The following is a 25,535-nucleotide window of genomic DNA, read 5'->3' on the forward strand; positions in this document are numbered from 1 at the left end:
TATATATATATATATATATATATATATATATATATATATATATATATATATATATAATATACTGTATATAACATAAGCCATGAAACAGACTTAAGCAATAATTTATGTAGCAGAGAAATGTATAGAATTTTCCAGAACATCGTATAATGCTGTGTGCCGTCAGCCAGGACAGTGACATCACGGTGACGTAATTGTACGGGAAGCTTCTATGCGGTTCTAAAATTTTCTTCAGCCGTTTTGCAGTCTGCTATAAACTGGTATATAAGCAAGGTGTTCAAAGCGGGTAGTTAAGTTTTAATTATCTTAATTTAGTGTCAATATTATTATTGCCTTATTTTAATTATTGCGTATTTTCTATAGTTTAAGTATAAAGAGATCCTTGTATTATTTGGTAAGTTACATTTAACTCTTTTGCAAATTATAGTTGAGCATATATTATTTTATTAGTGTCTGCCTTTTTCATTTTTTATAATCATTATTTGCTTCTTTTGAAATTAAATATATTAACAATAACAGTTCAATTTAAAACTTAATAACAGTTTCTTTAATTTGTTGACAACATGTCGTTCAAGAAGAGCTCTTCTAACACAGAAAAGAACAAGGAAACCTGGACAAAGAACTTGTTCCAGTTTCAAGCCCCATCAATAAGAGGCAGTGTGGCAATTTATGAAGCACCCTTGAGCAAACAATGTTGCATGTCCCTGAAAAACTAGTCATTAGATGCTTCAAATTTCTTGAATTCACTGCCAAAGAACGGAGAATGAGGATCGGTTTAATTGCTGTAGAGCTTAAAGACCTATGGAGCAAAATGTTGAACTTGCCACATGTATCTGATCAAGCCATTTATGCAAAACTAGCAAAACTTCTGAAAGACTATGAGTGCTGCAGAAAAAAACAAAATTTTGATTCATTGAATAAACTGTTTGACATGACCAAGATGAAAGGCTAATGGTTGTGCAAAGAGAACCTCTACAAACTGCAAATTGAGAGCTAAGGTCATGTTGGTTATTCAACTGGCAAATGCTAGTGCCAATACCATCCACTCTTCACAGCAAAAGAGGGCAATGGAAGCGATTGTGTCTACACTTACCAGCTTAGTGCTACCTGATTGTTCCGAAAGTAGCACGGACTCATCCGAGAACAGTACAGACAGTCCTTGGGAGGATAACAATACAGCATCAATGAGTAAAAGGAAGCATAACCCAACAAGCATTGCAAGACGTCTTGATACATGCTCAAAGCTGTTGTCCCACAGAGAAGAAGTGGTGTGCCACCAGCTTTCTGGTGAGAATCATTGAAATCCCAACCCCATGTCAATCAGCAATCTACAAGGTTATCTACGCGAGAGCTGCTCAGGTGAAAAAACACTTGGTTAGCACTCTTCATCTGGAGAAGTGGAGCATACACTTTGACAGCAAACACATTTAGGGCTTTGAATATCAGGCCATGGTCCTTAAGAATGAATTTAAAGAAATTAAGTTGGCTGTGCTAAAATTGAAAGATGGGAAAGCTCAAACAATCACAGAAGGTCTCTCCAATCAACATTGCCTGAAGCAACCAGTACTGCAAGCATGTCATCAAAGATATGCAAGAATTGCACAACTCCTGCCGCAACAAGGACAACCTCCCACTGAGATTCATCCTCTCTAATGACATTATTGTGAGTTTCATTATTTGACTTCCTTGTGCGTTTAATGTGCGTCCTATATAATGTTGTATGCATGTGACTCTACAGCTTGTGTTCAATTTTGAGATAGTACAATGCTCATATAATCCTAATGTTTCTGCATCATCACGATTAGATCTTCTTGACTCTACTTAAGTGTTAGTAAGAAACTTAACCCAATAAATTTCCCCAAAAAACTACCCTAAAAAAGTCTTATATAATCGAAACATGTTGTTTTTTTTTAAATGTAAACTTTCACAATTGTTAAGTTTGACTTTAGCAATTTAGCTATTTTAATAATTTTATAACGGATAAACTTTTTTAACACAGTATTTATAAAATTGCTAAATAAAATGGATGCATCTATTAAATATATTTTTTAGTTTGAACTTACAGAATAATCCAAAATTTGTTTAATCATTTTGTGTAGCTAATTGGGTAATTTATTAATTTTTAAACCAGGTTGCATATTGGAAAAATATTTCTGTAATGCAGATGAAAATATTAGAAAAACTGTATAAAATGTACTGTATTCAATTTCACTTTTCATAGATAAGATAACTTCATTGTTATCTTTATCTAGTAATTCTGCTGAGCTTTTCTTCCAGGTAGGAGGGCCATAACTAAGTCTTAAAAAATTCACAAATATTTTAAATTCTTTATTTTCCATAGAACTAAATGGAATTTATGAATGTAAAAAAAAAATTGGCAACTTGCAAAGTCGAAAACACATTTTTGATCTGAGCTTGTAGATTTTTGATATGTAGTTTTCTAATTAACTTTGTTTTTATAAATGAGGTTGATGAGAAGGTTTTTTAATGAGTTTAAGGATAAAAAAATACATTTTGGGTACAGGAACTATAAATTTTGCAATTGAACTTCCCACCCCTGTTTAATACGCATATTTTTAATTAAAAAAATTCATAATATAAATGGTTTTTAGTTGAATTTAATGATAGATATGGTATATAAGCAAGGCAAAAAATGATTAGTTAATTACTTGATTTATATAAAATGTTTTTGATAAAAACCTGCTTGATTAAACAGTTCACATTTTGTTAAAAAGAAGCTATAATTCATTTTAAATCTTTTTATTAATTAAAGAAATGTTCAACATAACATTCCTTTGATTTATTGTTTTTTAATATTCCACATATCATTTGTAATTAAAATAAATATTCATAGCCTAATTTTTATTTAACTATTTGTTTTTTTCTTATCTTGAACTAAATTAAAAATGCTTTTGTTAATTAGAATATCTGCAATCAAATATAGTATTTTTTAATCAAGTTTAATGAATTTTAAAAAATAATCAAAGAATTTTTTCCTCATATTATAATTATATAATAATTTTTTAATGATGGCATTTTATATAAATTTATTTCAAACTAAACTCAACTTAATAACAACAATAACAAAATTAAATAAAGAAATACTAGAACTATTAACTGTTGTTTTATTAAGTAAACAGTGTAATTGTATTTGAGAATAAAGGTTTTTGAGTAGGTAAATCAATTTCTGAAATCTAAATGGAGTTTAAACTACTCTTTCAGGAGTGCTTATAGCCAGTTACATCCTTTCGATATATAACATGCAATATCAGTCAACTTGCATGATATTGACATTTTATATATCAAAATATAGGTTTTTTGGGTCAGGAAATCCATTTCTGAAATAAAAATTCAATCAAGTACATTTAAAATCAGTATTATCTGTCGAATTATGTCAATTATTAAAATTATTTTATTATTTAACATGGTAGCATGGTTGTATTTTTTTACACCAAAAAGTGTGATATGTGAAATGTGTATCTAATTACATATACGCATTACATATATAGTTTTGTATAATCAAATTGTTATTTTAATGGGTGTATTATAGAGTTTATTTAAAAGGGTGACCTTTGACAAAATGCAGCAACAAGAAAGGAGAAGGGGGGGGGGGAGTTGACCGAGGTACCCTAAAAAGGATAAAAAAATTGATCAACTGCATTATAAAATGAACATTCTTCGCCATATGGGTATGCATGATAAAAACAAATAGCTGAAAAAAGTAATTTGTCATTATCATGCATAATATAGCTTATTGCTTAGGGTGCCATGCTCTATCTGAACTTGAGTCTCTTTAATTTAAATTTTAAGTATTTTGATTATTTCTCTTTTTAATTATTTAAATCATGACTATAGTACCTAAAATTAAGAACCTTACTAGATGGAAGAAGTAAGGTGAAGGCTATTACTTTTGACAAATCTGGCGTGCATTTAACAAGAGCTAAATCATGTTTACAATCTTAAATATGATATTAACAATCAGGAGTATGATAGTGCTTGGTATTAAACTACTTCTGACCCCATTCTATACATCTATAAATCTCTTATCCATCTTTGTATAGACTTGCAGTTATGTTTAGGCAGGTTTTTCTTAGATTTTTTTTTAGGCAAATCCAAGATTGAACCCCTGTTGAACCTTCTATTTTATATACTCTATTGAGCTTTCGTTTGTTGTAAGGTTGCATCTTTTTCTCTTTTCTGCAAATGCTACTATGTTCACTGCTCGAGTGGCCTATCATCATTTGTTTTATCACTCAGCAAAAATGCAACTTCTATCAATCAAGTTTCTTTCATTTAATTTTTTTTTTTTCTTTATTCATATAGTTAAATAAATGGTGTCTCGATAAAAATACTCATCTTGGACAAATGTTAACTGCATCTAGCTTCTATCTTGTAAAAGATCTTCTAGGCAAAGACTTACGAGATAAAGAGGATAATTCTGTTGACCAGCCTTGCACCCCTTCTTCTTCTATTAGGCTGGCGTAGATTTAAACCCGTGTTACATTATTTCTTTCCTAGATCGATAAATGCTCAATCTTCTTGATCCAGCAACTTCTATTAAGTTTAACTATATTTATCTAATTTAAGTATATAAAAAATAAATTAGATTTATTTTTTATACAATTAGATTAAATAAATATAGTTAAATTTAAATAGAAGTTGCTGGCTTTTTAATTACAGTTTTCTTTTCTATAAAAAATTCTTAAATACTGATTAACAAAAATATAAAACAAATATTAACAAGCCCAAATGTAATAAAAATCAACTGCAAAATAAAACATACTTAAAATAATATGGGGCATACAAAAAAACATGCTTTTGTATAATCAAAAGTATAAATGTAACTTAGGAAGTACTAGGTTATAAATGTCTCCTCAGAATCCCATCTATTATCATTCTAGCTATTATGGAAGTTTCAAAGAGACTCAACAATAACTAGTTCATCCCATCAGATAAATATAATTGCCAATTATGTTTTACCCAGTAATTTATGCCCATTTCAAATAATGTAGTATATAAGGCTTCACTACAAATGACCCAAAAAAAACTTTAGAGAGCATATTAAAATATTATTTTAATTTAAGAGAATTTTTATTTTAAGAGAATATTAAAAAATATTTTAGAGAACATAACGAATATAAGCATAAAAAAGATAAAAATACAAATGTTTCATAAAAAATGTCCAAATTAAAACCTTTTGATCCTTAACAAAAAAGAAAATATTTTTGAGTGAAAGGGAGTAAAAAAGTATTTTTTTACATACTTTATGCATTTTTGTGGAGTCTTTACTTTTAAAAAGTTAATTGAAGCCTGTATTGATGTTTAAAAAAAAATTATTTTTCAAACAAGACAATAGAAATGGTTTATTTTTTACATATAGGTAGCCATTAAACAGTTTTAATTTCATATTATATTGCATCTTATAATAAAGCTTTAAAAAATTACTGATAACATCATACTGAAATAGTCATCTGTTGGGTTTTTAGTGCATATGTCAATTGTGGGTTTGAGCTTGAGGTATCTATGTTTGAATAACATTTATTACAGGAAAATAAAGCTGTTCTTTTTTAATGTGCATTGCATAATTTTTTAATATAACATTCTGTCATTTACAAAATCAAAGTGAGCAGAATATGTTAGTATCCTGCTATTAAATATCCTGGAACATTTTAAAATTGAATGGAGTTCAAAAAAAATTTATAATTGGATTTTTAATTTAAATTTTTAGTAAAGTAGAAAATCTTTAAAAAAAAAAAGTTTGTTGCATTAACTCTTTCTATGATTAAAAATAGATTTTTTTTATTTTCACAATTATTAGTATACTACTGCAGTCGTTTTTCCAAACGCCTCTTGGTAAAAAAAATCAAATTTGACTTTTTTTCAAATAAGCTTATTTAGATGCCTACAAATGTTGTTAAATAAATATTTCTGAAGAATTATGAAAAAATTCATAAAAGTTATTAGTTTCAAAAAACGTTTTACAAAGAGTTTCTCCTTTTAACTTTTTTTAATTACGTCTTTCTCAAAATATGTAAAAAACATCTTAAGACATTTGATAAATGGTTAGTTAAACAGATTTGCTGGTTGTTTTTTTTTTTTTAAATTGTTTTTTTTAGTTTCAATTTCAAGTCTTAATGCTTTATGTATTTGTAGGAAAGGGGATCTGAAGAAATAAACATCTCATCAAGGAGTATTTCATTGGGTTTTAGCAATGTTATTGAGACTTCAATCCAATCTGCTTCTAACATAAAAGATCAGTTATTAAACGCTCAACTCAATACCCTTATAATCCCAAACTATGAAAATGAAGTAAATTTATACCAAAATTATATTACTTCGGCTAGCACTAATAAAGTCAATGTACCCTTGCTAACTGGTTCACAGACACCACCTTTTGGTATCAACAGAAATATTCAATGCCCTTTACAAGTGTCTATTGCACAGTTAAAAACACCTTTGGTTATTAGTCAGACATCTTCTACTGTAAGTACGCACAGCGTAAAATATTTAACAGCTTCTGTCAAAAGTAAACTTATAAATCAATTGCAACCCTGCAACAGTAACAAGCACACCCATTCTTCAATGTCAAATAGTTTTGAAACCGAAGACTTTTCACAAATAGAACCAGGTGTTAGGGTCTCCTCATTTAGAACATTCTCAAATCTTACACCTAAAGAAATAGTTGATGAAAAGATGATTGTAAGTTGTTGTTGTTGTTTTTTTCTAATAAATGTGTTAAGTAGTTTTTTAAAAATATTTATTTTTTCAAAAAAAGTCAAAATCTCTCTCTCTCTCTCTCTCTCTCTCTCTATATATATATATATATATATATATATATATATATATATATATATATATATATATATATATATATATATATATATATATATAAACACACAGCGTGCAAAAATTAACCTTGGCACTTGGCATATGCAGAGGTTTTTACAGAGAGCTTTGTAGTATTTTAATTAATTGCCTTGGCAAAAAAGTGCTGAGGTTTTACAAATATTTTTAAAAAGATATACTTTTATTAGTCATTAACAAATTAAGAAATTTTATAAATATAATTTATTAAAAACGCAAAACTTTATTTCAATTTTGAAAATTTTGCCTAGGTTATGCCAAGGTAAATGATACTTTTGAAGCCAAGCCAAAATATATATAAACATATATATACACATATACATATGCATATACATCCACATGTATATATATATATATATATATATGTATATATATATGTATATATATATATATGTATATATATATATATATATGTATATATATATGTATATGTATATATATATATATATATATATATATATATATATATATATATATATATATATATATATATATATATATATATATATAAATTATGTTAGTGTATTCTACAAATAGAGTGCTCAATGTTCTTAAAGAACAGAGCATTAATAAATTAGTAAAAACACTTATCTAATTTTCTTCTTTGAAAAAGTAAAAACACTAATTCATATATAATACATATATATATATATATATATATATATATATATATATATATATATATATATATATATATATATATATATAATATAGTTTAGCATTTCCGACCTGGATTCAATATAACTTGTTTTTCTTCTGCTTAACCTGGATTCGATATAACTTGTTTCTTTATAATTTACAAAACACAACTATTTATAAATTAAGATATGCAACTATTTTTAGTACACAATTAAAAGTAAATGAAATTTAAAAATTAAATTAAATTTACAATATTAAATAAAATTAAAGCTTAAATTAAATAAAAAAAGCTAAAATAAAATAAAATTAAAGCTTTTAAAAAGTAAAGAAAATGTGAAAATTAAAATAATAAAGTACTTGAACTAAATCAATAAATATTTAGCTGAATATATAAAACAATTGATGAATTTAATTTATTTTATTAAATAAAAGAAATATGTGGAATATGTATCAGTTAAAAAAATATGTAAAACATATTATATCATTTTAAAGAAATTTTAAAAAGGCAGTGGTATAATTAATTGTACCTAAGTAATATACCAATTATCATGTGATGTTTTTAAACAATACTTGTATAGTTTGCAATTACATTTTATAGAATTTCTATAAAATCAGTATAATCCATTTCTACCAAAAACCTCACAGAATTAATACAAAAAAATGTAAGATCTCAGAAATTCTATTGTTGTAAAGACTCGCAATTTAAAAATGAGAAATTATTAGTTTTTTGATAAAAAAATTTTTGGTAAAATGACAAAACTATTTTATTAAATTGGGTATTATTAGGATATAGAAAGATTAAAATTCACCAAATATATAATTAAATGGTGATAAATACTGTTCTGTTATACAATTTTTTATTAGTTGAGTAGAATTTGCTTGAGAATGATAGAGGTACCTAATTTTCTTGAAATAATAGAGTAAAATTGAATAGAGTGGAATCGAAATTATTAACTATAAAATAAAGTAATAAAGTACTCTTCTTGAGAAATTCATTTTTTGCTGTTCATTTGTTTGAAAATGGTAGAGATGTTCTATAGAATGAAAGCTCTTGTTTGAAAAATTAATAATAAGTAATAAACTTGTATCATAATTTTTTATATTATATTAAAAGAATATTTGAATTAGTTTGCTAATAGTAATTAGTGGCTAACAGCTCTAATAAGTCATGATCTAGTTGGAATAGTGGTAGAACATTTGCTTCCACAGTGATAGATACAGAGTGCAAACCCATCACCTTCTTGGAAGTTTTGCTAAGCTTGTTTTGGAATTAAAGTGTTGAGAGAAGGCTTTAAAAACAAGACAAAAAGAGGGAAACAAAAGTAAAAAGAATTCAGAACCACCAGTCTAAATGTCAGAATCACCAGTCAAGGAGTCTTTTTTTTTTTTTGTAAATTTTTATATTTCTACTTAAAACTCTCACTGAAACCTAGAACAAAAACATTGTTAAACACCTAACATCTTTGTTAAATAAGGGTATTAGGTGTTTAAAAGGTTGAGTGTGGAACCTTTAGAGGTGTACAGTGATTTTGAGCTAAAAACCTCATAATTTTGAGCCAAGTGTTCTATCCCTAGTCTACTACCCCATTATACACAGAGCACCATTGAGCACTGCATGGATTAAAGTTTAATGATAAATGTTGTTTAACAAATGTTTAACCTTTGATAGAGTTTTTATCTTTTTTTTGTCATAATTTTGTAATTGCATTTTATAATTTCCTAGGTTTTATCGCACAGATTTTGCAACCAGGGGTCAATGTTATAAAACATTTTACTGGCGTAAAATGCTACCGCCAGATTTTTTACTCAAGAAATTTTTACAGCCATAAATTTAGAGTCATAAAATATTTTCAATTCAATGTTATAAAACTTTTCCGCATTAAATTTTGCTGATATCTATGCCCTGAATTTATTTTTAGAAATCTATTGTCCGGATCAATAATATTCTTAAGACATAAAACTTTGTCAAAAACAAAGTGTTGTTGAGTTGAAAAATATTTTGTTGCTTCAGAATATTTGGCAAATCAGAGACAACCACGAGAAGTAAAACTGTTCAAACAGTATTTAAACAGTTAAGAATACAATTTAAAAGTATGAAAATGAAATTGTCATTAACTTTTTACCCTACCCCATAACAAAATTTTCATGGTTTTTCTATAAAAATAACTTTTTCTATTTTCTATAAGCATTTTGAAACAAACGACCTATAGAAAAAGGTTTCTTTAGACTACCAATTGCAATTCAATAAAATATTCTGTAGACTTTTTGTAGTTGGAATTGTAAGACCATTTGTTTCAAATTCTATAGAAAGTTGTGTTGATTTAAATATAGAAAATCTATACGCATTTATTATACACATGTATATTTGTTATTGGAAGGAAAAAATAGGACTCATTGCATAAATAAACTTTTTTTTAAAATGACTTTAAATATTAAATAATTAAAAGAATTATTCAGAAATTCATTATGTAAATTCTTATAACAAAAATTTATTTAGACACAAATAAAGATATTAGATGTTTATTTGTGTCACTCTTTTGATGCTTTCTGATTAGAATTTATCCACAATAAGTTTTGACGTGCTTCCTTACCATAGGCAATATGAGAAACCTTGGAAACAAGTTGTACATGGTCTCTAAATATTTTCTAAATAAGAAGAAAAATCTTTGATGTATTTTGTTATCTGACTGAAAAATATTTTAGCTCATACCATATTCGAGCATCAAAGGTTGTCTATAGAACTTTAATAATCCTGTTTATAGTTTGACCATTTGTTTTACTATTTATAATCTCAAATAACCTCTGCATAAATTTTAAATGGAGAAATTTCTTTTGCCTGTCCATTTTGAATTTGTCTAAAACTAAAGTTGATCTGATTTTTGGATCAATAAATAGTCCTGAAAAATCTAGCATAAGTGCATTTTTCCATCCATATATCTTCCTATATTTTTTCTAACTAGCTCAATAACAAACTTTGGAAATTTTCAAACATTTTTATTTCCTAATGGTTTTCTTTCAGGCTCCAATATCTAAAAGAAAATTTGTAAAGTTGATATCAAAAGTTAAATTTGTTTATTTACTTTTATTCATATATATATATATATATATATATATATATATATATATATATATATATATATATATATATATATATATATATATATATATATATATATATATATATATGTATATATGTATTTATGTATATATATATATATATATATGTGTATATATATATATATTATATATATATATATATAAAATTAGTAAAAACATTTATCTAGTTTTATTCTTCAACAACGCGTTTATCCACCAGTAGGTTCATGAGGGAAATTTATCAGTAGTATCTAAAAAGTTATATTTGTTTATTTACTTTTATTCATATATATATATATATATATATATATATATATATATATATATATATATATATATATATATATATATATATATATATATATATATGAAGACCTCAGTGGAAAAACCGGCGTTGTCACATTTAAAAAGTATTGAGAAAGTATTTGTTAATCATTAATAAATGTCTTTATTTAAAGCAAAGAAAAAAAAATTTTGTATAAAAAATTACAAAATGTTTTGTTTTGAATAAATTTTAAATAAAATAATTATAATATAATTTTTTTTAAATTGCTTAATTTCATTTGCTTTAAATAAAGACTTTTATTAATGATCAATAAATACTTTCTCAATACTTTTTAAATGTGACAACGCCATTTTTTCCACTGAGGTCTTCATATATATATATATATATATATATATATATATATATATATATATATATATATATATATATATATATATATATATATATATATATATATATATATTTATATATATATATATATATATATATATATATATATATATATATATATATATATATATATATATATATATATATATATATATATATAAATTAGTAAAAACATTTATCTAGTTTTATTCTTCAACAACCTGTTTATCCACCAGTAGGTTCATGAGGAAAATTTATCAGTAGGTTCATTAGTTTATTAGGTTTCCTGAATACACAAACATAATTTTATATATATATATATATATATATATATATATATATATATATATAATTGCTCTTGCCTAATTGTTTTTCACTAACTTTTAAAGTTTTCAGTGATCAAATTAAATCAAATAAATTCAGAATAAAGTTGTTACATCAAGGTTATTTACCAATAGTAATAAATACTAATATGAAGTAAACAATGAAGTAAATTCAATATAAATAAAATGATGACGATAATGATTATAATACAAGTAGGAACAAATAAAAATAATTGTTGTAATAACAGCGATTAAAAGTAATAGTAAAGATAATAAAAAATACACTATACTATATTAATAATAATAATAACAGTAAAAATAACAACAACAAAATAGCAAAAATAGTAATATAAAAAAAAATTATAACAGTATTAACAACAGTAAGAATAATAATATTTGTAATGATAAAAGTATAGTAATAATAACAATAACAATAATAGTGTTAAAGAGAAAATACTTCAGTTTAAGAAAGATCAAAATAATAAATGATTTATTATTTATTTATTTTAACTTTAACTATTTTTTAGAAAAATATTCCTTATAAGTTTTATACTTTTCTTCAACTTATTATTTTTAACCCTAACTCTGAGCTTCTATTTATCTATTTTTTTTTTCTCTTTTGTGTTTTAATATTTTTTGTTAAATTTAATGAACTTAACAAAAAAAATTAAAACACAACAGAAAAGAGAAAAAATAATTAGATAAATAGAAGCTGAGAATTAGGGTTAAAAATAATAAATTGAATGAAATAAATAATAAGTTGAATGAAATTATGAAATTTATAAGCAATATTTTTCTAAAAAGTAGTTAAAGAGAGAAGTTTTAAATTTTGAGAATGAGTTAAATTTCTTACATGACAAATTTAATAGAAAAATATTAACAATGAAATCGCTTGCAATTAAAATTTATTGAGAAATGTGCACTTAATTAAAATCAATCAATCTGTAATATGCTTTCAACTCAAGGTAAGTACTTTGAAAAGTTCTGAACCACAGGTTTCTGCAACTAAGTATTCATCTTTGGATCTTCAAAAAAAATATTCTGTTGGTTGATCCTCCGGAACATTTTTTAACTGTAAACATTTCGGTTGTAGAAAGTTTATCGCCGGTAATTTAAAAAAATATTTTATAACATTGAAAAAAATCATTTACGCCAGTAAATTTTACCGCCAGTAGCATTTTACGCCAATAAAAAGTTTTATAACATTGCCCCTAACTGTGTAAAAAAAATTTTATTTTATTTTTATTATTTTGTTTTTTTGTATGTTAGGATGGGAAGTCTTATTACCAAATTCTCTGGACTGGTACAACGTGGGATGAAAAAACCGAGTTACTGTCTAGTTCAAAGACTAAATCATTGTTGACACAATATCTTGAAACAAAAAGAGATTTTGAAAGTTCAAGTAAAGAAAACATGGGACAAAATCCTGCTTTCCTAACTTCTATAGAAAAGTTACCAGATAATCACACTAGTATTACAGCTCTAGATGAGGTAGAATCAAGTCTAATTTTGAATGAAAGTAATAAATGTTTTACAATGACAGATTTAGATAAAAGTAATTCATGCTCAGAAAGCTTTAAAATGTCATCATTACGAGCAGATTGTTCTGTAGATATTTTTTTCCAGCAACCTATTTCTTCTAAAAATGAAAAACTCCATAAAAAGACTGTTACTGATATTAATATTGTTAAGTGCAAAAAAAACCTATATTCACAGAGAAAAAAATCAACTAGCATAAATACATTGAAAAAGGTATCTTCTCCTCAATCAAGCTCACTTCTTACTAAGTCTTTTGATAATCCTCATACTGTTCAAGTCACTCAGATAAACCAAAAAGTTAATAGTGTGACTCAGACAATGAATCCTAATACAATAACATGCTCCCAAAGTTATCTTAACTATGTTCCAGTTCAAGTTGTTTTGTTAAACAAATTATGTAAAGAAAATGGCTCGCATGCTGCTGTTTTAAAGGTAACTTTAATAGAAATTATATGCTTCTTCAAATTTATTTGATAAATAAAAATTTATTTAATAAATATTTTAATAAATTTGATTTTGAACAGGATTCACACCATGAAAGTAGCTTAGGGACAAACCATGCAGCTAAATTAACAACAAATTTTGAAGGTTTTTTGATTATTTTTTTTAAGACTGTTTACTTGAAAATGAATTAATAGATAAATATTAAATAATTTTTTTTATTTGTTATTTTTATTGTTTATTTTTTGTTGTTAAATATTTCTGTTAATTGTATTAATATTAATTATTTTTAATAACTTTTTACTAATAGTGTTTTTTATTAGTTATTTAAATATATATTAAACTAATTAATTTATGTAATAATTTTTTTTTTTTTAGAGATAACAAGGTTAGACACCAAGACAAAAATTCAGTGCCAACATTGTTCCATGTTTTACAACTCTCAACAATATGCATTACATAATCATTTATCTTTGAAACGCTTGTGTCCAATATGTAATCTTAGAATATGCAATAAAAAGAAACTGATAAAGCACATAATAAATCATGAAAAGACAAATCACATATGTTCACATTGTTTTAAATTATTTTCAAAAAAAAAAGATTTTATGTTTCATGCCCAAAGTCACACAAACCAAGTAAAGAAAAGTAAAAAAATATGTAAAGGTTTTTTTTCTCTCAGAAGACATACTCGAAAATATTCTGGTAATACTGAAGTGCTGTACAAATGTATTATTTGTCGAAAGCAATTTTCAAGTGAATTTTTTTTGGAAAAGCATACCGCTCTTCATAAAGCACTTATTTTTGATCACAAAGAATCATTAGTCTTATGTCCAGAAGAAAATATAAATAGTTGCAATCAAAATACTTTGGCAAAGAAAAGACGGTTTAATGCCATTTTTATGCATCGATTTACTAATAAAAGTAAGCTTAAAAAATCAGTTTGCATTACTTGTATTATAGGTTTTAAAAATCCAGAATCATTCTACAAACACATCAACAGTAATGAATGTGTAATGATTAAAAACAGTGGTCATTGTGTTTGTTGTAAACAGACCTTTAACTCACTGGATATGCTTAGAACCCATATGACCACATGTTTTAAGGATAGTCTTGTATCATTATTAAAACCATTTAATAAGACGACTAACAAAATAGAAAGCTCAACACAAAATTCTAGACATGCAGTATATCATTGTTCTAAATGCAATAAATTTTTGTTGTCTCCTCACATTTCCTGTACTCACAATAAAGTTTTCCATTTAAAAAGAGGGCTTTTCTGTTCTCGTTGTCCCTTTAAATGTTACAATCGCTGTTTGATGAGTAAACATGTTGAAAAGTGTGTTAAGTCTTTTAAGTGTTTTGTTTGTGATGAAAGTAGTGTTCTTTCTCCTGAATTTAGCTCTCAGTCTTTGCTTATAAACCATTTAAAGACACATAAAAAACAAGTAAAGTTACAAAAACCTCTGAAGCCTGCTACAATAAATGATTCTGTTGGACAAACTGTAACTATATCATTAAGTTCAAGTGATATTAAAAAATTGTTGCCAGAAACTTTTGGTCTATGTGAAATACCTGGTTTTGGTAAATATGTTTTAAAAATAGTAGAGAGTGAGCTGGGGTTAGAGCTAATAGCAAAGAGGGTTGTAGAGGCTGATACTTCAACTAATCAGCCAAAAAGTAATTTGAAATGTTTTAGTTGTTTATCAGAGCATCAGAGTCATCTAATTCTTGAACATTTTAAAAGCATTCACAATTGGAATACGAACTGTTTTTATCCATGCAAGAACTGTAACTTAGTTTTTCAAAATGAGATTGGTTTGAACAATCATAACATTGATCATGGTAAATGTATCTTGGATCAAAATCAAAATTTACTTATGAATCAGAAAGATATTGAAAATAGTAATCAAACCAAGAAAAATCTTATTGCCACTGAACAATCTAAAAATCCAGCAGTTATTGTTTGTCTTCATTGTGATTTACCTTTTTTTACAGAGCAGCGCTTTCGTAATCATAAATGCACAGAAACTAATAGAGTTTCAAAATTAGTTCAAATTGACTGGGCTTGCTTAATTTGTAAAAAGAAAATTGACCAAAGTATTCAAGCCCACTGTGCAACACATTCTGCAGCCATTTTTGAATGTTTTTTTTGTAATTTGAAAGTTTTAAGTAAGTTTAAGTTAGTGAAACATTTTAAAGAACAACATAAAAAAACTTGGGGATCGAAAATGGAACACTGGGTCAATGAAATTCAAAACGATGCTGATGAAGTAGTACTGGATAAAATTTATCACAAAAAATTACTTCCTTCTGATAAACTAGGTAATTTTTTTTTTTAATATTTTCAATCATTTTTTTTTTTTTAATTTTTTTTAACAATGGATCAACTTAATTCTAGTTTAAAAAGTTTTTTAATTTTTTTTTGTATTTGTGTATTTTTTTTTTTTTTTAATGTTAAAAAATGATTATTATACTCAGTAAAGTTAAATAAAGAAAAAGTTGAATAGATAAAATAAATTTAAAATAATAACTAGAAATGTTAACATTTCTTTTCCAGATAAAAGTCCAAATAATAAAGAATTTAAACAAAACAGTTTTTTGCTTTTGCTTAAATTGTTTAATAAACTCAAAAGTTTGGGATCATTAAACATAAAAAAGATGTAAAAGTTTTCAATCCTAAGTGTTGAAATTGATTAAATAGAAATTATAAAAATAAATTATTATTACAAAATAGAGGCAGACTAAATACAGCAGGCAATATCATTTAATTTTTTAATTTACTTTATTTATAAGAAATTAGTATCTCAATCCACCGGCAAAGAAAAAAAGTAAAACTTTTTAATTTTTTCTAAGAAAGGTCTTTTCATATTATTTTAAATCATCAATAGTTTTTTAACAAAAATGATATTTCCATCTGTTACCTCTTTTTAATTGCAATTTTTTTTTGTAAAGACAAAAAACGCCAGGAAAAAATTACCAGCTAAGAAAAAAAAACTTTTACTTTTATATTAGAGGGTCACAGTGGGCCATGAAGTATCTACAGGTATATAAGTTTTTATTGTTGTTATATATGTTCATATTGGTTTTAAAGGCATATAATTAAACAATCATTTTGATTGCTTTTTTAAACATTTTTGAACTTTTTTAAACATTTGAATTGTAAATTTAAGTTATGGAAAAGTATATAATTTAAATATGCTTTGTTTTTAAGGTGGGAATCCGTTAACTTTAAATGTTGGAACTAAAGATAATAAATCTTTTAGCAAAATCTTTCCATCAGATATTATTCCAAACAGTGCTGGAATTAACTTCTGTACTGGAATTAACAAAAAATCAATCAAAAAAATTTATATCAAGTCTGCGTAAAAATCTGGGATTGTCTACTGATGATGAAATTTATCACTAGTTCCACCACCTAAATTTCATCATTTTTTTTGCTTGATTTTTTGAGTTGCCTCACAATCTCCATAAAATGGAGATTGTGACACAACTTTGAGATCATTGGCCTCTGTTTATGAATTGGCTTAAAGATCATTATATCTTACTTCAAAGTTATCATGGGATAGGCTTTGATGGCAACAATGCCACAAAACTTCTTGAAAAAGTAGATATTTTAGAGAGAGATGTGTTAGCAACTCAAACTAATCTAATACCTTTGTTTATTGCCTCAGAAAATTATAAAGGTTAAAGAGTGCACATTTGGACAAAAATTAGACAGCAATGTTCTTCAGTTATTGAAAAGTTCAAAGTATCACTGTCTGACCTACCGAAGTATGCAAAAATACATTTAAATGCAGAGCTGAATGTTACATGGAAAGTGTATATAGTTGTTTGTCATGTTCTCCCATTTGTGAAATTTATTTGTTCTCTAAGATCATATGCTGAACAGACAGAAGAGGCTGTTCAAAGCATCTTTAAATCAAATTAGTTTTGAAATAAGTGAAGTATTAGACATACAGGTTATAGTAAACAATTGAAATCTGCTACTGCAGCTTTTTGTGTGGACAGGTTTTGTAAATATTATAATATATAAGTAGTTATGCTAATGTTTTTGTTGCATTTATTGTTTTTTAACTTATTATAACTGTTAGGTGTTCTATGCTTAAATTGATTTAAATTTCTACTACATCAAAGGTAGCTTTGGTGTATTACAAATTTAAATCACTTTAAGTTTAGAATTGTAAAAAATTGTTGTTTTCAAAGGGTTATTGTAAACTTAAAACTTTGTCACTTCTAAGGAGATAATAGGGTATTAAAAAATGTAAGTTTTTTTTTTGCTTTTTTTTTTTATACTTTTAATCTACTTTAAATTTCTCTGATACAAAAAATAACCTATTTAAGCAGCATCTATTATATGATATAAAATTAGAGATGGAGTTCATCCTGGTGGTCTTTATGGCACACAGTAGGGTGTTTTAGCCAAAAGTAAAGAATTAATTTATTCTGAGAAAAAAGTAAAACTATACTTTTTACTTATCAATTTTTTAAAAAATTATCATTTTTTTTGGGCGATTCAAAACAATTTACTAAAACTGTTGTACAGAGAAGATTTATTAAGAGTTAAAAGCAAAGTATAAAAATTTATGTTGTATTTTATTAAAAGATTATTATTAAATAATTATTTTTTTTAAATCAGTGTTTTTTTATCAAGCTTTATAAAAGTATGACCCTATAAAATATTATGTAAACTCAAAATGTGTAATGCATAAAATGCTGCATTTATAATATTTAGGTGAAAATCGCAAATTAAATTTGATTGTCTTCTTTTCAATATTTTTCATTTCAGCCAATCAGTGTTGATCAGCAACCTTTAAATATTTCCAGCACTGATATAACATTTTACAACTAAAAATCCAGACAAACAAATATCTCTTGAACAAAGTTACCAATTTTTTAAATTAAAAAAGCAAATTAACAAAAAATTTGTATTTTACAAAATAAAAATAAAATTTTTTTATCATTGCATTTCGCCAAACATGGTCAACTCTTGTAAAGGTACTCACATCAAGCCTATTTACGTGTTTTTGATTAATTTTTTTCATACAATACTCTATTCAAATTCTTAGTTGGCGGAGATTTTTAGCATGCCAATTGTCTGAATAAATCAATCTTTTAATTTCACTCCAAAAATCCTCGGTCATTAGCAGGGGTATGTCTCTCGGCATATATTCAATATTTTCACCTTTTAGGTAATCTCGTACTTTGTTTGAATAGTGTGCAGAGGCTAGATTAGGCCAGAACACAATTTTGTTGTTTTTATGAACCTTGTTGATGAACTTCTTTAATTTAACTAGGCATTTGAAAATGCGCACATCCTTGTTGACTGCTTGAACCTAAGGATGATGTAATGCTTTAAAATCCCTTTCTCTGACAAAGCTATCCAAACTAATAATTTTGGCTCATATTTGCTTTTTATTATGAGCTTGACCTCATTAGGAGTTGCATCGGGATCAGAAGTATAATATCCTATGTTGCCAGAGAGCTGTGTGTTGCACAAAGGAAAATACAATTCGTTGTCAGTTATCACAAATTTTTTCCGGATAAGTTCCGGATAACTAATTTTCAACACTTAGGATGCACAGCAGCTTTCTGAGCCAAATTTTATTTTTGGCACTTTAGTTTTTTTACGATATCCAATGCTCGTCTTATCTTAATTTTGGATATACATTTTTAAAAATAAACATTGAATGTTTTGGCTAAGCTATGCTAGGAAATGTCATCTTTCTTATTAATTAATTTTTTTAGGCATTTAATTTTTTTAGGCATTTTTTTTGCAGTCCAACCACTTCCAACTTTTCTTTCTGATCCTATATTGGTCTCCTTTTGTTGCAGTATATCATACATGGTTGATTTTGGGACATTTTCCATTCAAAAATGATTAACAACAAACATTTTGTTCTTTTCTGGATGCAAATCCAGAAAAGTGTTCACTTGTTTACAAAGTGCCTCTTGGTTTTTCAATCTTTTAGACATTTTTAATTAGGTTCTGAAAAAAAAGACTATGGTATATTGTAGAGGAATAAATTTGCAATATAATAGACAGAATTATAAGTTTATTAAAACATTGTTAGACATATAAATTGAAGCTATAAAGTTTGTCCAGATTTTTAGTTGTAACGTTATTTTATTAAATTCAAAACAATTCTTGATAATAAGTCTGCTTCAAAGAAACATGTTGAACATAATGCTACAAGGGAAACAGATTTGTTATAGAACTACTTGCACATTAGATAAATGTTTGTCACTGCAATATTACTGTTTGGTTCTATAAATGTATTGATTGTTAAAAAACTTCTGGCACATAAAACAAGTCACTGAAACATTACGGCTTGATTAGTATTACCCTAAATATGTACTCATAAACATACCTATAACCATAACAACAAACCCAGGCTTTTTGTGAGCAAAATAAAATGAAAGATGATAAAGTTGATATGATGTTATATAATAAAAATTGAAATTCATAATAATATAACTAAAAAAGAACTTTTAAAAATTTCTGTTTTTAGTTTTTTAATTTTGTTTTCTTAGTTCATATTTTTTTATTGTTCATTCAATACTTTTTATAAATGTATTTTTAATTTTAGAATCAGATTTTAAATGTCAGAGTTGTTTGTTAGTATTTTTTCATGCAGAAACATTAAAAAATCACATGTTGCATGTATGCAAAGACAAATCAATAAATAAATGGAAAGGAGTTTCCTTGAATGACAGGAACTGCCCAGAATGTCATAAATGTTTTAATAATGAATCAAGCTTTCTTCATCATTGTTTGCAATCTCATGGTGTTGTATTTAAGCTTAGATGTTCTATCTGTTCTAAACTTTGTATGAATACAAAAGAGATCCTTAAACATATATCGAATGACCACAATTTGACCGATGTGTTGTGGGTATCGGATTATTTTGAAAAAGCTGAAACTGTGGCTCATTTTCGTGGGACCAATTGTTGTACATGCTGTTTAGGAATTTTTAACGATAACTTATCTTTATTGCAACATATGTTTATTCATATAGAAGTAAAAACTGAAGTTTGTAATGCTTGTGGTAAACTTTTTGTTACTTTAGAAGAGCTTAAAATTCATGTTTACACTTTTCACAAATGCTTTTTTTGTGAGTGTTGTCGTCGTATGTTGCACTCTTTTGATGATCTATATTTTCACTCACAACTCCATGTTTTAGAACTGAATATTCCAAGAGACGAAAATGGTAAAATAATTGTTGAGGTTCAGGAAGATTCCAGGTCTGACAATTTTCACAAACTTTTTCCTGATGAAACCATTGACCAACCATTGTTTAGCATTACACCTAAAGTGAAGAGAGATATTCTTGAAGATGATCGTTTGTTTAATTGCTATGTTTGTCGTAAAAATGTTGAAGGAGAGTTGACATTTATTGTACACATTAAAATGCACCCTATCCCAAGGGTGCTTTTTTGCTTATTATGTAATGGAAAATTTGATAACAGTTCTGACTTAGAGACACATTTAAAAAGCCATTTTGATAAAAATATGAACTTTTGTGAGGATTTTATTAAAGTCAATACCTCTCTAGAAGAAGATAAAGATGATTTTTTCAAGTGCAAAATTTGTTATGAAGTATTTGGTACTGAAGAAGAATTGGTAAATCACACATCATCTAAAAAATTCAATGACATAAAAATGAAATTATTAAAAAAAGCAATCAATACCTCATCGGTAACTAAACGTTATTATGATACAAAAAATGATACTAGTGAAAAAGGGAAAGAAAATTTTTTTCCTTATATTGACTGGCAGTTGGCTGATTTATACAATTTAAGAAAAATATTTGATTGGAAGTTTGGAAAGATTGGTTTGCCGACTTGTAAAAATCTTTCAATAGATTTTAAAAAGACTAAAAACTGCGAAGAAAAAAATAATTTTTTAAACAAGTCTGTTGCCATTACTAGCATAGATTTGACAACTAATAGTAGTTTGTCAGATATCAGAGCACACAGTAACGATTTCGACTCAGAAGAAGTTGAAGATATTACTAACAAGATTAACATTAAAAGTAATAAAGTGTTAAACAAAAATGCAAATGACAAAAAAAATTCTTCCAATAACAAAACTTATGAAAATGTGTCAACTGAACGATCAAACCAAAATAGAGTTTCCCAAAGTAATTCATCAATCAAAATTAATGAAAATGAAAATGTCGCAATGAACAGTCTTGATGCTCAAAAAAATAAAGAAAAGGTAGAAGACCTAGCGAAAGAAATTCATAAAAGTAAACCAATTAAAGAATCATGTAAAAGAAAACGCTTTGCAAGGAAAGACTCCTATAGAGACATGTGTTCTAATGTATATGTTAAAAAAAGCAGTAAAGTTGTTGGTAATAAACAAGAGAATGGTAAAATTAGTAATTCTACAAAACTTAATAAAAAGCAGTTATGCAGCGATGGAGAGCCACAACAAGAATCATTAGAAGATAAAAGAGAAAGAAATTTACGCGTTGTTTTAATACTTGCTGACGGCTCTAATAATGTTTGTAAATTTTGCAGTTGGAAATTTCCATCCTTTGAAGAACTTAAAAGTCATCTTCTGAAGCACATAGATCATCCAAGTGGTATTTTAATTGATTACCAAAGTCGTGATGTTTGCTGTGCGCTCTGCTCTTCCCTTGTTCGAAAAACCTCTTTAATGATGCATTTAAAGCTTAAACACTCTCGAGTTGTTGATCAATACGGTCAATTTAAATGTAAAACTGTAAAAGCTGAAACAGATTCTGAAAACAACAAAGTTACTCAAATCAATAAAGACCTTCTAAACTCTGGTAAAAAGGATGCAGAGATAATTAATACACTTCTTAAAAATAAATCTAAAAATTTTTTTAATCAACCTATTGTTATGCCCTATCCTTACACATGCGCCGTTTGCAACCGTGGTTACTTTCAGTTAAGTTCCTATTTATCGCATTATCGAACATCTCACCCGTGGCTCTATGAAAATGAGCTGAATAAATATCCAAAAGTAAATAAAAAAAAACAAATTAAGACAGAAAAATCTATTTTAGAAAATGATGTTGTCCAGAGTGTTAAAATTATTGAAACCGTTTCTAAGGCCAATTATATAGAAGAGTTACCACATTTCGACATTCAAAGTGATAAATCAGCTACTTCAAACGATCATCATTTAGATATTAAATCATCTACTTCAAACAATCATTTAGATATGAAAAGTGATAAATCACCTACTTCAAACAATCATTTAGATATGAAAAGTGATAAATCACCTACTTCAAACAATCATTTAGATATGAAAAGTGATAAATCATCTACTTCAAACAATCATTTAGATATGAAAAGTGATAAATCACCTACTTCAAACAATCATTTAGATATGAAAAGTGATAAATCATCTACTTCAAACAATCATTTAGATATGAAAAGTGATAAATCACCTACTTCAAACAATCATTTAGATATGAAAAGTGATAAATCATCTACTTCAAACAATCAATTAGATATGAAATCTGATACTTCAATTTTATCCATTTCTAATCAGAAAAGTAATAAAATTAGTTTTTGTAAAATTGACAGCGATAGCGAAATAGAAGAAGTAACCGATGAGGAGATTGTTGAAAGTTCTTCAGAGGGTGAAAGTAATAATTTTACAAGTTCAAATATTTTATCATCACAGAATAAAGAAACTAAATGTGCATTATGCCAATTAAATTTCTTATCAGAGTTAGAGTTAACTCATCACATGAAAACACATAAAGGTCGCAACATAGTTTGTCCCTATCTGTGCTTGTTTTGTGGTTTTGCATCCAACGAAACCTTAACCCTTAAAGATCATTTATTAACCAAACATAAAAGTCTGTATACAAAAGATTTGGAGCTGAGTTCTTCTTTTATAAATCGAGATTTCAAATCAAAGAATCCAAAAACACTAGAACAGATAACATCCTCAAAGCTTGATATAATTGAAAATAACTCATGTATTTCATCAGAAAATGAAGAAAAAAGGTCGAGTGGTAGAAAAAGAAGCATTAACCCTAATGTTGAAAACTTTTTAAAAGGTCGAAAGAAAAGAAAAGTAACACCCGAAAAAAGCAACATAGCAGACCTAATGAAAACTATTCGTGACGTAAAATTACCAATTTTATCAAATCGTTTACTTTCGTTACATAATGATAATGCGAACAATGTTAAAGCTGCTACGGAATTTGTTCACTTGAAAACTGCACATTGCAATACCGATGAACGGAAAGAAGCAAAATATCCTTGTAAATGGTGTGGCGTTTTATTAGCCTCGCAGCCTCAGCTAGATCTTCACAAAAAAAATCACCGTAAAGGTTTTTCAAAAAAAAAAGAATATTTTAATAAACTAAGATGCTGTGTTTGCAGCAGTTTAATTCCGCATTATGATTTAAAGTGGCATATGCATGTTGCTCATGATGAGGATTCAAGCATAAAACTTGAGAACAAAAAAAAGTTCTGTAAATTGTGCAAGTATTCGACTAGGCACAGTCTTGATGAACACACTGCCAAAGAACATCCACACGCATTGCGAGTCGAATGCAAATTATGCGATCAAAGATTTCCTACGACAACCATGTACGAAAAGCATTTCCAAAAAATTCACGGAAATAGTATTGATGAAAAAGGTCTTATCTGCTACTTATGCAATAAAACATTTGAAACTTTAATTAATTTACATAACCATTATTCTGTTACTCATATGGAAAAAAATTCAGATCTGTGCTGTAAAACATGTAATAAATTTTTTTACACTCAATTAGATTTAATAAAACACCAAAGTGAATACCACAACTGTGATAAGTTTGAATGCGGACTATGTATGTTAGAATTTAACGATGTCGAGTTATGCGTGTCTCATGTGATCGTTCATAAAAAGTTAACTGAATTCAAGTGCTCCACCTGTAACTTTTACTTTGACTCTAACGATGTTCTTAAAAAGCACATTCTTAACAGTCATGAAAGTGTATCTAATCACCACGAAAACTGTGGCAAGGTAAAATGTGTTAACACCGATATATTCATGACCAAAATGCAGGTAAATACAGAAGACGCAGAAAAATCGGATGTTATCGAACAAATTATAAATAAATGTGTTAAATGCGACGAGACTTTCATTAGAAGAGAAATATTCTTAGCTCACATGGAAAAATTTCATCCTCTTTGACAAATTATATTATGTAAATATTTTTTATTGTTTGTTTCTTGATATCGTATGGAAATCATAGTGATCAATGACTTTCAAATCTTCTAAATTACCTATTTTTAATTTGAATTACGCGTCTATTAAAAAAGTTATAACATCAATATGTAAATGGCGTCATATTTATTTATATTTATTTTGTTAGATTGAATACCTTTATTAAATAAGAAAGATAAGTTAATAAAAAGTAAATACTTAAATAAAAAGTATATACTTAAAACTTAAATGATATTGTTAAAATAATATACATAAACAATCACAATAGGGTGTATGGTTATCTAACAAAAGTAGTCTTATCTTAACAGACGGAGAGAATTAAATTTTGCACATTAGCTATTATTATTACGCACCCACTTTAAATTTCAAATAATCTTTAGCTAAGGCATTTCTGAATAAAAATGAACTGATGCAACCAAGGCCGGCGCGATGGGTAGGGGGTGTATGATTCCCTTCCCTCCCCCCATCGATGTTTTTTTGTTCATTTAGTCGGCAAATTTGACCCTTTTTGATAAGTCAGTTGGCAAAGGTAGACCCTTTAGACAAGTTAGTCGGCAAATGTCGATAAGGCAGTCGGCAAAATTTAAAAAACGAGAACTTTTTTTTTTGTTAGTCGGCAAAATTGAAATGGCACCCCTCCCCTCCCATGTGACACCTACTCGTGCCGGCCCTGGATGCAACGCATTGTTGAAGTGGGGGTTACTAAACTTGTATGCATATTTACTTAAATGTTGGTTAAAGTAAAAACGTCACTTATTAAAATCTGACCGCAACG

The 25,535-nt window shown here is 26.8% G+C and overlaps 1 protein-coding gene across 3 annotated transcripts in view; it reads left to right on the forward strand.

Moving 5' to 3' along the window:
• The window catches only part of LOC101240955 (uncharacterized), a 28,353-nt gene extending 3,538 nt beyond the window's left edge, over positions 1–24,815 (forward strand). For 2 of the 3 annotated variants that reach the window (XM_065805127.1, XM_065805128.1), the window contains exons 4-8: positions 6,151–6,696; positions 12,844–13,545; positions 13,638–13,701; positions 13,933–15,879; positions 20,145–24,815. In XM_065805127.1, the coding sequence (XP_065661199.1) occupies positions 6,151–6,696; positions 12,844–13,545; positions 13,638–13,701; positions 13,933–15,879; positions 20,145–24,727 (7,842 nt within the window). In that variant the 3' untranslated portion in view covers positions 24,728–24,815. Of the gene's footprint in view, positions 1–1,481; positions 1,661–6,150; positions 6,697–12,843; positions 13,546–13,637; positions 13,702–13,932; positions 15,880–20,144 lie in introns of those variants that run through there. The other variant, XM_065805129.1, reaches the window with a different exon arrangement.
• Positions 24,816–25,535: the final 720 nt, after the last annotated feature.

This window comes from Hydra vulgaris, chromosome 09 (genome assembly GCF_038396675.1).
Source record: "Hydra vulgaris chromosome 09, alternate assembly HydraT2T_AEP".
NCBI lineage: Eukaryota > Metazoa > Cnidaria > Hydrozoa > Anthoathecata > Hydridae > Hydra > Hydra vulgaris.